The following is a 14726-nucleotide window of genomic DNA, read 5'->3' on the forward strand; positions in this document are numbered from 1 at the left end:
TAGAACATAGAAGTATGAAGCTAATTGTCCATATTCCTGCTTTTCTCCAAACTATTTTGGGATTCAAGTTGTTGGAAGTCTAACATTCTTATAATAGCAACTTATTTTTCTTATTTTTAAAACATCACCATTTCATTTTCACCTTAGGAAAAATGCCCAGGATCTACCTACTTAGTTATTTTTCTGATGAAAGCGTTTTCATTAATCTTGAAATTGATTAATTGGGGAAAAATATAACTAGATTTTTGTTTTTTTTTTTACTTGGTGTGATTTTTTTATACAAAATCTACACTTTTCTTATGCTTGAGAATTTTTCTGGTGAAACTGAAATAATGGTTTTACTGATTGATAGTTTGATAGTTGACAGGTTACTGAGGTGATAGATTTTACAAATAATTAAGTATTATCCTGCAATGGGTTACTTGGGGATTTACCGTGTACAAGTTTTCTATAATTATGTATTACCATGCAAATATCTTTTACCCATTCATTATTAATAATTTATTTTATTTTACTGGCATTTTTAATTTGGTTCAGAAAATAAAATAAATTCTGCCAAGTTAATGTTCATGATATTGTTTCCCATTCCTGAAAGTAGTGAGTCCCTTTATTTGATCCAATGATGGATATGCATTCCCCCAGCAAGATACAGCCAGGAACAAAAATCAGAAGGCATGAAGTTTAGGAGTTAAGTTTGCTGACAAAATACCAATATTTGTTGAAGTATTATGAAGCAATGAGCAAATAAAAAACTGGAGACACTGTTTTCTGATATAAAAATCAACAAGTGTAGATTGGAATTAACAAATACACTCCTATATATAGATAGATAGATAATAACTAATAGGAACCTAGAGTATAGCACAAGGAACTCTACTCAACTCTCTGTAATGGCCTATGGGGAAAAGAATATTAAAGAGGGTGGACATATGTCTATTTCCAGATACATATAACTGATTCACTTTGCTCTACAGCAGAAACTAACACAGCATTGTAAATCAACTATACTCCAATAAAATTTTTTTTTAATTGACAAATCTAGTAATACTTCCACCATGGATAAGCCACTTAATGTCTCACGGATTTATTTTATGGTCTCTGGATAGAATAATAATCGATGCTCTGTCAAATCCCTTTGATTATGAACAAATAATATGTATGAAAGCGCATGGTTGATGTTGTTCGGGCACTCAGTCGAGTTTAACTCTTTGCATCCCCACGGACAGCAGCATGCCAGGCTTCCCTGTCCTTCACTACCACACTGGAAAAGATCGACCCTTATACAAAATTGTTATTCCAAAAAATTACATATCGAAGTTTAACTATGTGAACAGCCTGGTTCTTGTTACCCTGGACACATCAGGTAACAAGAGCACAGTCCCTGCTCTGGGCAAAGATATAGCCTGGGGCTTCAGTCAGGCATGATGAGAAACAGACAAACGTTTTTGCATTTAATTTAAATTAAATTAAACATATTTGCATTTAAATACAAATCTCATATATGACATATAAATGTATTCAAGATGTTAATTCATTCAAAACTGAAAAAATTAAGCATTTTGTTTTGTAATAAGAATCTGTTTTCAAATAATATTTATTCAATATTACAAATTAGAGATACCAAGAGAACATTTCATGCAAAGATGGGCACAATAAAGGACAGAAATGCTATGGACCTAACAGAAGCAGAAGATATTAAGAAAAGGTGGCATAAATACACAGAACTGTAAAAAAGATCTTCATGACCCAGATAACCACAATGCTGTGATCACTCAGCTAGAGCCACATCCTGGAATGCAAAGTCAAGTGGGCATTAGGAAGCATCACTGTGAACAAAGCTAGTGGAGGTGATGGAATTCCAGATGAGCTATTTCAGATCCTAAAAGATGATGCCATGAAAGTGCAGCACTCAGTATGCCAGCAAATTTGGAAAAGTCAGCAGTGGCCACAGGACTGGATAAGGTCAGTTTTCATTCCAATCCCAAAGAAAGGCAATGCCAAAGAATGCTCACATTACCACACAGTTGCGCTCACCTCACATGCTAGCAAAGTAATGCTCAAAATTCTCCAAGCCAGGCTTCCACAGAACATGAACCATGAACTTCCAGGTGTTCAAGCTGGATTTAGAAAACGCACAGGACCCAGAGATCAAATTGCCAACATCCATCGGATCATCGAAAAAGCAAGAGAGTTCCAGAAAAATATGTATTTCTGCTTTATTGACTATGCCAAAGTCTTTGGCTGTGTGGATCACAACAAACTGTGGAAAATTCTGAAAAATATGGAAATACCAGACCACCTGACCTGCCTCCTGAGAAAACTGTATGCAGGTCAGGAAGCAACAGTTAGAACTGGACATGGAACAACAGACTGGTTCCAAATCGGGAAAGGCTATATATTGTGACCTTGCTTATTTAACTTCTATGCAGAGTACATCCTGTGAAATGCTGGGCTGGATGAAGCACAAGCTGGAATCAAGATTTCCAGGGAAATATCAATAACCTCAGATATGCAGATGATACCACGCTTATGGCAGAAAGCAAAGAGGAACTAAAGAGCCTCTTGATGAAAGTGAAAGAGGAGAGTGAAAATGTTGGCTTAAAGCTCAACATACTGAAAACAAAGATCATTGCGTCTGGTCCCATCACTTCATGGCAAATAGATGGGGAAATGATGGAAACAGTGAAAGATTTTATTTTGGGGGGCTCCAGAATCACTGCAGATGGTGAATGCAGCCATGAAATTAAAAGACGCTTGTTCCTTGGAAGGGAAGTTATGACCAACCTAGATAGCATATTAAAAAACAGAGACATTACTTTGCCAACTAAAGTCTGTCTAGACAAAGTTATGGTTTTTCCAGTAGTCATGTATGGATGTGAGAGTTAGACTATAAAGAAAGCTGAGTGCCAAAGAAATGATGCTTTTGAACTGTGGTGTTGGAGAACACTCTTGAGAGTCCCTTGGACTGCATGATGATCAAATCAGTCAATCTTAATGGAAATCAGTCTTGAATATTCATTAGAAGGACTGATGCTGAAGCTGACATTCCAATACTTAGACCAGCTTACGCAAAGAACTGACTCCTTAGAAAAGACCCTGATGCTGCGTAGATTGAAGGCCGGAGGAGAAGGGAATGACAGAGGATGAGATGGTTGGATGGCATCACCAACTCAATGGACATGAGTTTGAGCAAACTCTGAGAGTTGGTGATAGATAGGGAGGCCTGGCATGCTGCAGTCCATTGGGTTGCAAAGAGTCAGACACGACTGAGTGACTGAACTGAACTGAATATTGCAAATAATATTTATTTAAGAAATTGTTAAATGTTTCTTAAAATTTAGCACTTTAATGTTACTTAATGCTTGTGAGCAACTATTTAAGTAGATCATGACATAAAATATCACATCTTATATCTTATGTTAGTCATACATTTATGTAGGGACTTGTGAAATGTGCCCAAAACTTACTACATTAAAAACTTTAATTAAGCCCTCCTCAGCATCAGATCTTCTTTTTTATTTTATATTGGAGTAGAGTTGATTAACAATATTGTGTTAGTTTCAGGTGAATGGGAGGGAGGGATATACTGGGAGTTCAGGATCGACATGTACCCTCTGCTGTGTTTAAAGTGGATAACCAACAAGTACCTACTGTGTAGCACAGGGAACTCTGCTGAATATTCTGTAAATTGATAGGGTAGATCTTTTCTTGTTCAGCACTGAGCCTCATATGCTTGGTTCAGAGGAAATGCAAAGAATCAGTAAGTAAACCAGTTACCCAAGTACTGTTTGATTCATGTTCAGAACTGTATTCTAATGGAAAGTAATGAAAAGAGTTCTAGGAGATCTAATGTTTTGTTTTTGTCCTTTTGCCAATAGTTTAATATTTCCTGGAGTGAGACTAGGCGCAGATAGTCAATTCAGTGATTTTCTTGATGGATTGGGACCAGCCCAGCTTGTTGGCCGCCAAACCCTTGCTACCCCTGCAATGGGTAAGAATAATTTTTCCTGAAAGAAAATGAGTGTTTCACGGTTGACAAGATTATTTAAAGTAGCATAATAGCATTGATAATACAAGTGAGAAGAATACTTTATCTCAACTGCTGCTGGTTTCAAATGACTATTCTAAGTTCTAATGCATTTTTCTAACTTGATACATATTTCCAATGCATTTTCCTAACTTTGCTGACAAAGGTCTGTATAGTCAAAGCTATGGTTTTTCCAGTAGTCATGTACGAATGTGAGAGCTGGAACGTAAAAAAGTTCCAGAAAACTGAGCACCAAAAATTAATGCCTTCAAACTGTGGTGCTGGAGAAGACTCGTGAGAGTCCCTTGGATATCTAGGAGATCAAACCAGTCCATCCTAAAGGAAATCAACCCTGAATATTCATTGGAAGGACTGGTGCTGAAGCTGAAGTTCCAATACATTGGCCATCTGATGTGAAAAGATCCTGAAAAGATCACTGGAAAAGATCCTGATTCTGGGAAGGATTGAGGGCAAGAGAAGGGGTGACAGAGGATGAGATGGTTGGATGGCATTACTGACTCAATGGATATGAGTTTGAACAAACTCAGCGAGATAGTGAAGGACAGGGAAGTCTGGTGTGCTGCAGTTAGTTCATGGGATCTCAGAGTCGAACACGACTAAACAACAGCAACAACTTGACATGTAATGGAAAATGAATAAAGTTCGTCACATATCTTTGAATTATCGAAATTCTGTCAATGTAATGTCTACAGTATATCCAAATGTAGGAGAAGGGTAGCACGTTATAGCATGGAAAAATCAATAGATCAGTTGATCAAGAATGTTGGTGTGAGTGTATTGTTATGCAGAAAAATTCATGAAATTGCCTCCCTACTTCAGAACTCAAAAAAGTAGTATTTTGGAGTCAACTGTAAAAGAGACACAGGAGGTGAAGAAAGACATTAATAAATCCTGAAAACACTTAATGTTTCTATACTCTTGGAGTGAGAAAGAATTTCCAAACCAAAGCCAGATAAATCAAAAAACTTCTACTAACAAAAATACCATAAATGAAGATTATAAGAGGTGATAAATGGAGAAAATTATATGTAACATGTGCAATAAATATCTTCCTGAAAGGCATGAGATTCTAGCTTGAAAGGACCCACAGAGTAGTCAGCAAAATCATGAGAATATTTCAAACACAAAAACAATATTATGTCATTTTATAGTACCAGATATTGATAGAAAATCCCATAGCTTTCCTAAGACGCAAAATAATTGTATCCAAACTATTAAAAATCTGATTCTCACTGGACTCTTCAGTAGTAATAGTGGAATCCAGAAGATGAGCATTGTCTTCAAAATTCTGATTAACAATTTATTTCCAACATGGAGTACAATAGCCAGCCAAGTCATCTAGTAAATCTGAGGCTAGAACTAACATATGTGCAGACACAAAGGGCCTCAAAACACTTTCCTAATACTCAGCATCATTCAGAAACCTGTTGGAGGACGTGCTTCAACAAAATGAACTAAGTGAACTTAAAAATTGTGAACTAAAAAGGAGGAGCATGAAATTCAGTAAATTAATGCTTTTGTACAAGAGAGAAATGGATAGGATGCCCAGAATGGCAGTGAAGGAAAATCTAAGAAAACAGCTACTGCTTTAAAAGCAACCTGTCCAAATTGCAGCCTGTCAGATTCTTAAGCTAAATCTATAGAAAACCTAGTGTGTTTGATTTTGTAGAAGAACTAGACAAGCAGGACAGAGTGAGGGGTTGAATTAGCATAAAAATACATAAAAATGTAAGCAAGTACTTTTTAAAACACACTTAAGTGGGCGTAGAGAAAAGGAAGAGTGTCCAGGAAATGAGAAGTAATCACAATATTCCATTGTACTTAACTACAATATTGCATAATCATAATATAAATATTAATATTGGGAGAACAGCATGACAGAAAATGTCAAGTGTATACAGGGGACAGGAAGACAGAGAAAGCAAAAGTAGAGGTGAATAATAATATCTATTACTGAAAAAAGGAAGGTATCTTATGAATATGATATTTAGAGATAGGGATGCAAATGCCAAAAAGTAAAAAAAAATAAAAATAAAAAGTTAAAATATTGCAAATTTTGAAAGCAGTGACTTTTGAAAGGGAAGAAGTTGAGAGAGAGACTAGGAATATTTTATACTAATAACAAGGCTTAGAGAACAGTTTGACTCTTTAAACTGTGTTGTGTATGTGATTAAAAGGAAAAAGCCTGAGAGTCCCCAGGAGCTAAGGTTTAAAACAAGAATTATTATAAAATTAATGAACAATCCAGAACCACAACATTGATCACTAGATGAGGCAAATAAGAAGAATTCACAAGTGAATTCTTTCTCACAGCTGAGAAAATTAAGATGATTCAACCAACTAAAACCAACTGAGAAATAAGTGTATTTAATATTTTGGAGGATAAAGTATCATGTAATTCAGAAAAAGTTTGGCATCTTCTAAAAATGGATAAAGGGCATGAACAGGGAATACAAAAGAAGAAATAAAAATTGAAAATATTTGCAAATATGTTCAATCTCCCTAATAACCAAAGAAATACTAACTATAACTTATGGAACATCAGACTGGCAAAAAAGTAGACATATTGCTCTTAATGTTATTAGTGGGCTGTGGAAATGGGAAGACAGATTTTTTTCTGATCACAGTGTACCATTCTGAAGGATAGTTGGCAGTATGCATGAAATTATTGAATGTCCCTTCAATTAGACCTAATGATTACAAATCTGGGAATTTATGTTTAAGAAATAATTGATCATGGGTGTAAAAATTCTTCATGAAGCTGTTCTTTCTAGTGTTGTTTAATGACAACAATATAGATAAGCTATATTTCCATCCACAGGGATCTGGTTAAATAGGTAATAACATTCCTATTCCATGGTTCATACGGTCAGTAAATTGAGGGTGTATGGTCATGAAAGAGGTTAGATAAATTGATAGAGGCAGGTGGGTAGATAGATGTATAGATAGAGTGATGGAGAGAGAGAGATGGATTAATAGAGGATAGATGAGATAGGCTTATAGCCAGAGAGAGAAAAAAAGATAGGAATGAAGGAAGGAACTAACAAATTGTGAAATTGCTAGGGTATTTATCAAGATATTAATGGAGATTTTTGCTAAATAGTGGAAATGCAGATAATTGTACTTTTTATTAAGTATTTCATATACTCAACATAAAGGATAAGAAACCTTAGGGTACAGAATTTCTTAAATACTTCAGTGTTGTTACAGTTAAGCAATTTATAAACTAGTACGAGACTCTCATAAGTTGAATGAGTACCAGAAAAATGAAGAGAAACATTCAAATCCTGATTTGGATGTAGGGAAGAAAAGTGGGGTTGGGGGCTCTAAGTATTAGTTTTTTTATGAGGATCATGAGGATCATAATTTGGAGTCTGTTATGACCTTTTTTTTTTTTTTTTTAACTGAATGCGACTGCAAAGAAGCTGACACATTTTGCTTCTGCTGGCAGGTGATATACAGATAGGAATGGAGGATAAAAAGGGCCAGTTAGAAGTTGAAGTGATTCGAGCACGAAGCCTCACGCAGAAACCCGGCTCCAAATCCACACCTGGTAAGACGCAGAATTAACTGTTCATATGAGAGTCTTCCGTGGACAGAAGCTCAAAACGTGTTGTATTTGAATTGCACACACTCCGTATTGCATTATCTGTCCTTTGATTGTATAACAGTGGATCTGGGTTTTCCTTGCACAATTACTCTGTTGAAAGTATTAGGAAAAGTCTTGTGTTAAGACAAATTTAGTTATGATGGCTTCTTAGCTCGTGTCAATTATTTTTGTCTGCCCATGTACAAAGGCAGCATAAAAGTTCAGTTCTAATCGTAACAAGGATAAGCTTTTAGATAGAAAATGAGTTTTAAAATATAAGCCTATGTTGTATTGCCAGCCATAAGCCAAATAAGTCAGAATCTTATCATAACTTTGCACACTTGAAATGAGGAAAATTATGTTAGTAGTAACATATGGGTTTTAAGGGGTAGCGTTCATGGAGCACTGAAGACTTCAAATGATTTAAATAATCAATGGAAAGCTTTTAGTAAGCATCTCTACTTCTCTAAGAAAGCATTTGCTAATAAAATCAATTTAATTTGAAGGATTAACTTGTTATCTGTTAATGTTACCTTTGTTCAGCTCCTTATGTCAAAGTGTATCTTTTGGAGAATGGGGCCTGCATAGCCAAGAAGAAGACAAGAATTGCACGAAAGACCCTTGACCCTTTGTACCAACAGTCCCTGGTTTTTGATGAAAGTCCACAGGGTAAAGTCCTTCAGGTCAGTCCTAGCTGGTTTGTCTTTTTACACTGTAACAGGCCTACTGTCTACACCAACATTGAAGAGGTGGGCAAACAGAAAGATAATAAATTCCAAATTATTAATTTACAATATAAGTGATATGTGGTTGTAAAATATCTCTAGGTTCCAATGGAGAACAAGATATTTATTTTCACTCTCCTTTTCTCCCTTCTCTCATCCTTTCCTTGTACTTTTGCCCTACTTTGCACCCCTTTCGTCTTCTAGATGTTAGATAAGTAGACCAGATGGTTAGACGAGATAGATAGAAGGATGGAGAGATAGGTAGATAGACAGATATATAAATACATAGACTAGATGGATGGAAAAATGTATGCATGGTTGGGTAGACAGGTAGATGGATAGATATATAGATAATTAGGGCAACCAATGTTAGTAATAGTTTAGTGAGCAAGACATGATGCAAAGAGGAAGAAAGGAAAGGAAGCAAATATTCATGACTGGTTGAGTGTCCGTTTCACTGTTAGCTGCTTCCACATGTTATCTTTTCTAAATATTTTGACCACCACTGCCCTGCCCCCAGCTTTTTTTTTTTTTTTTTGGCTTTTCATTTGCATTTCTATAGCTACTAATAAGATTAAACAAATTGTTCATATGTAATTGACCATTTGGGTTTTCTCTTGTGTGAAAAATTAACCGTTTTACCTGATACTCTTTTGAGCTTGTTGAAGTTTTGTTTGTTTGTTTTAAGCTGTTCTGGATACTGGTATTTTGTTATTTACATGAATTACACACACATTAGTCCTACTGTGAGTTTTCTTTCACCAAACTCTTTACATCTTTTGATGAACAGAAGTTCTCAATTTAAATATACTTTTTAAAAAACCACTTTTATGTTGTTTATGCTTTTTTTCTGACTTAGTTTTTAAAAAATCCTTCTTTATACCTTATTAGGTATAATCCTTCTTTATTTTTATCCTTCTTTATAAATATATTGGGTATACATAACCTGAAAGTTATAAATATATTATTTTCATAAAGTTTTATTATTTTGGTTTATGTTGTGAAGTAGGGTCCAATTTAATTTTTCCTGTTTCTATGATTATTTGTCCAGAAATTATTTATTGAAAAGCCCTTGTTTTACACCCATTCTATAATATCAGCTTAGTCATAGACCATTTCACTATCTGCATTGTCCCCTTTTGAAAGATTATGTCTGAGAAATACAGGCATTAAATGATTTGGCAAGGTTACTCAGTAAATTGAAAAACAGATTTGCAACCCCTGCCTCTGTAAAACAGGTGAGTGAGTTCATTTGGGAACCTCTACAGAGCCTGGAGTAAGTGTAATGGGAATCTTACCTGACACCACAAGAGTTGGTTTTGGTGTCAGATTGTTCTGTCAGTTCACTGACTTATTAATCTTCTGATCAAGTCAAAACTGTCAGGCAAGTCCTCAAAAGGCACCAGCTTATAATTATTGTTCAGTCTGTCCCTTCAGTAACAAGTTTATAATATAAAAGAACTGTAATGAATATTCTCATTCTTTTTGCACATTCCACCATGCACACACTCCATGGTACCAGAAGTTGGGTTATCTTGCCCTCCTAGCTTGCACAAAATTTAATCTGTATATCTCTGTGGTCCTGCCCCTTGCTCACTAGACAATAGTTGCTAAAGAAGGTTTTGAATTGATAAGTAAATAAGCTTCCCTGTTTGTTTTTAACATGGTTTATATAAACAGTACCCCTCATGGACTAGGAAAATATAGTATGTATTCCATCACATCAAAAAATCATGATGAAGTGTCTCAGGGTACCTGAATACTTTTAATTATTAAGTCTCCTTGGTCTTAGTTTTATTCACTTCACCTCCTTCCCTGTCTGGCTCAGTTTTACAGACCAGTTTGCTCTCAGCTCTTCGTGTGTGAAGGAGAGGAGCTCAAGTTTACTGCACTCTCTGTTTCTGCAGGTGATTGTCTGGGGGGACTACGGCAGAATGGACCACAAATGCTTCATGGGGGTGGCTCAGATCTTGTTGGAGGAACTCGATCTTTCCAGCATGGTCATCGGCTGGTACAAGCTGTTCCCACCGTCATCACTGGTCGACCCCACGCTCACCCCTCTGACCCGCCGGGCTTCCCAGTCATCTCTGGAAAGTTCCACTGGGCCCCCCTGCATCCGGTCCTAATGAACTCACACCACTAAGACTCTACCTTCAGGATAATAATCTGAACCAGATATTTCATGAGCATTGTTGGAGACAGACAATCAACCTGTGTTTTGCCTGTAGTCGTTTTTCAATAATATGTCCCAATCGTTGTTTAAAACCTGGCTTCACATGACAGAACAAGGCAGTCTATCAAATACAGGAAGAGTCAACGTGCTAGAGAATCACTGATGCTTCTAACAAATGAGAGAAAGGAAACTGCAAATTCACACACATGCGCGCACATGCACACACCAAACTGAACAAACTGGAAACTGTCACTCTTGTGAAAAGCTGTATTTCATGTGTTTTTTGCACAAACCACAAGGAGTGTTATTTCCCTGGTGTTTAAGTTTTGTTTGTGTGTTGTTTGTTGATTTCAGTTGATTTCAGATTTGTTTTGATTTAATTCGGTTTTCACTGCATTTGTTGTTTCTACTCGTTTTCAGCTGTGTCATGACAGGGCTCGTGATGTTTACAGAGACCCTTCCTTTCTTTTTCCAAAAGCACCAAAAAAAAAGGGCTGAAGCAGTCTCTGTAGCATCTCTGCAGAGTGTGCACCATGAGACAAAGTGAGGCCAATGAGGGCCTCACTAACTTTTGCGTTATGATTCTTCAAGTTCTTATGAGAAACCCAGAAAATGAAAGTGATCTTCTGAAAACAAATAATCACAGAATCACTGTTTTGAATGGAGCTCATGTCTGTTTGTGTTCTAAATCATTAATTTATGTTTTCCATTGTTTTGCATGGAAGACTTTTACAGAACTGAGTCTGCAGCGAATGCTGGGAACTAACCTAAATGCATCGTTGTACCTTGGAAACACTCCTTGTAATGCCTTTTCCTTCCTGACATCCAAAATAAAAGCAAGTATATGCTCATGTGTACAAACCATATGTTTGACTTCCCAAAATGGTGACTAGAAATGGATTTGAGCCTCAGACACTTTGAATGATGCCCAGGCTCCTTGGCCACATCTCAGTGTAGACTTAGTACCCGTCCTGGCAAGAACATGGTATGGGCTATTAATATTCCACTGGAAATTTCATTTGAAATATTCTGCACTAAACTAATGATTTTTATCAAATTTTAGTTTACATTTCTTTGAAATTGATGCAAGCACAATGCTTGTTTTTTTTAATGCAAAGTATCTTACTTTGGGGTGGGGGAAATAAAACAAAGTCCAGTTCAATTTGCATTTTCTTCATCTGAGTTTTTCTTGGCCTTGAATTCCCTTGTGACCTTCTGTATCTGTGCTAACAACTGCAGACTCTGCAGGTGCATCAAGACCTTCTCCCTCCTTTTATGAGTCCCTCCACTTTTGTGACTCCACAAATAGAGCAGCATGACTTGGAACTGTTCAAAGCTGCATGCACGTTTTATTAAAAAAAAAAAAAGGATGAAAAAAAAGAAAGGAAAAAAGAAAAGAAACAAAAGGTTATTTAATAATGTATGTTAGTTCCACATAGGCCAGCTTGTATGTTGCATGTACTTGTACAGTTTGCTTGTTAATTACTCTACTGAAATAACCAAGAAATCTAAGCCATCCATTTTTGTTATAGACATTTTGCAAGTTTTAGCCAGACTCCATCTGTGAGTCTGAGGTGAAATGTCTGTAGATGGACTTTATTTTTTACCCTCTGGAAAATGTGATGTAGTATGGACCAAATTCCTTCTAATAAATATTTTGGTGTAGATTCCTCCTGTGGGGCTGTAACACATGTAGACACTGTGTACACATAGGTTTTAATCCATAGACATACTGCCTGCACCAAGTGAATTATTTATTATTTACACACGCCAGAATGACCTGCCCATTGTTCCCAGGGCACAGATTGACCACGGGTCACCATGCTGAGCAGGAAGGACTGAAGCATTGGTGTACTTCTGCTAGATACTGTTCTGTCTTAGTGGCCAACGATCAACTGATTCTAATTGGGTAGTATCTTTCTATTTGACCACTTGTCTTAACACTTCCCTGTGCTTTTAAATGAACTTCCAACTCATGTATGTAAACATGTTTAATAAAATTTACTTTTCATGTCAGTCTACAGCCATCTGTGTTCTGTGTTGTGCCAGACACTCATTGTGGGTTCCACTGGGCAAGAGGGGAGCTGGATTGCGGGAAGGGAGGTGGGATTTGTCATCTGCTGGGGGCACTTGACTTGTCACTGCACGGTGTGTGTCTTCATCTCCAGCCCAAAGGGTACTTTGCATCACATACAATTTTTTACTCTGTCAGCCTGTCTAAGTGAGCACATGAGTTTACTTCTGAAAAGTGGCATTACTGGAAACAATAAATCTCAGTAAGAATCAAATGGAAGATTGTTTTTCTGCTGCTCTTTAAGTATGCTGTTGTCCAACTGCCTAATCATTTCAAGCGTGTGATATGTCAAAATATCAATTCCTGCACCTGTTACCAAAGCATCTGGTTCCTCCTTCCATTGGTTCCTTCTGGTCCCCTGACTGATTCATAGAAACTTGCCTTAGGGTTGATCAACTTAAACCAAACAATATGTTATATCATCTCCAACAGAATCTTTGAGAATAAATATATCTTCAAAGATAATAGCTGAGTCTCCAAAAGTAGTATGTTAAATAAAATTTGTTGGCTTTATTACTTCAACTTTATGACATTTTCTTTTCTTCCCCAAAAGTGTGTTCATATATGATGCCAAACCTGGCCTCTGTACACCAACACTGAATTAAAATTTGAAGACAAGAGTTTGGGTGAAGAAGAAAACATATCTTTATTGCTTTACTGGGCAAAGGGGGACACAGTGGGCTAATGCACTCAAAACTGTGTCCCCTCCTGCAGGGGGTAGTGAGGAGTATTCAAGTGTTCAAGGAGCAGAGCATGATCAGCTTATGGACAATGTTCTGATTCGTTGGTGGTGAGGGAAGAGGGAGTCAGGATTATCAACCTTCCGGTTCCAACTGGCCTGATATCTTTGTGCTTGTGGGCAGCATGAAGTTAACTTCTCCTACCTGGTGGGAGTTTCAGTATCTGCAAGACAGCTCAAAGATACTGTTCTGTGTATCTCTTGAGGCCGAATCAGGACCCTGCCCCAAAGCTGCACTATTGTTTCTCGACTGCTCCTCCCTTGTCTCCACACCCCCTCCCTTCCCTGGTTAGTAATTGTTTGAACCCGACCTTTGGAGCTCTGGGAAGGTCATGGAGGCTGAATGAAGCCTGTTTCCTACCATTAACCAGGGATGCAGAAAGGCTTTTGTGCCCAGGAGCTCCACAGAGTCAGGCTTAGTTCCATACATTTCATCACTGTCACCCTCATGACACTTGGTGAGCATTAATTTCGTGTTGCATTCCTGTAAGATAATTGCTGCGATCTAGTGTCCACCTTCTAGGAACCCTTAAAATTTTACAGAACACACTGGCTTTAACTTTGTAAATCAAAGTAAACACAACTAAATCAAAATCAAATTGGAGACAATCAGTTGTTTAGAGTGTTTTAAACAGTTGACTGAATTTTACCCTACTGAGTCAGCCAGTTGTTTGGTCTACAAGACATGAAATTATCTGTGAGGCTGGGTCAACAGGAGACAAAAACAACTGATCAGTTCATTTCAAAACAACCTGTCAGAGCACAGCTGTCTAATGGCCCTACAGCACATCACTGGGGGTGGGAGGGGGCACTTCGGCCACTGAAAGAGGATGCAGCTGAATGTGGTTCAAGAATTCTTTGTCTGGACAGGCACAGAAGCAGAAATCAATCTTCAAGTCATATAGGATTGCATGGTGTTATGATTTCAGGGCCTGCATGATGGAGCGGAATTAACTAGAAGGGTGACCATTTTGCTAAATCTTCAGGATTTCTTGCTGACTCTGACAAGTTAATTTCTGGAAATCTCAGCCTGAAATATGTGATCTGATTTTACTTAACCAACAGTGTTAAGAACTTTGATATAAGTACTTAACTTTGATGTTAAGTACTTGGGATATAAAAGCAAAACAGATACTATCTTCAAGGAACCCCATGTCTACTGAGAGTAATCATTACCTAAAGAAAGAATTGCAATGATACATGCTTGATTTGCATGCAAAGGGCTATGGGTTGCAGTTAATTTTCCCAATAGCCTGTGAGTTAAGTACTCTTATGACTCCTACATCCCATAAAGGATCTGCAGCATGGAGCAGTTAAGCTGCAGGTCAAAGTTGCAGTGCAGGTTTAGTGATGGAGCTGGAATACCCACCAAGGTCTC

General features: G+C 37.2%; 1 protein-coding gene across 50 annotated transcripts in view; it reads left to right on the top strand.

The window, feature by feature from the left end:
• The window catches only part of RIMS1 (regulating synaptic membrane exocytosis 1), a 606124-nt gene extending 593566 nt beyond the window's left edge, over positions 1-12558 (top strand). For all 50 annotated transcript variants that reach the window (XM_027550929.1, XM_027550882.1, XM_027550886.1 and 47 more), the window contains 4 exons: positions 3879-3991; positions 7500-7601; positions 8181-8320; positions 10270-12558. In XM_027550929.1, coding sequence (XP_027406730.1) covers positions 3879-3991; positions 7500-7601; positions 8181-8320; positions 10270-10488 — 574 coding nt within the window. In that variant the 3' untranslated portion in view covers positions 10489-12558. The remainder of the gene's footprint in view (positions 1-3878; positions 3992-7499; positions 7602-8180; positions 8321-10269) is intronic.
• Positions 12559-14726: the final 2168 nt, after the last annotated feature.

The sequence above is a fragment of the Bos indicus x Bos taurus genome, chromosome 9 (assembly GCF_003369695.1).
Source record: "Bos indicus x Bos taurus breed Angus x Brahman F1 hybrid chromosome 9, Bos_hybrid_MaternalHap_v2.0, whole genome shotgun sequence".
In the NCBI taxonomy this organism is placed as follows: domain Eukaryota; kingdom Metazoa; phylum Chordata; class Mammalia; order Artiodactyla; family Bovidae; genus Bos; species Bos indicus x Bos taurus.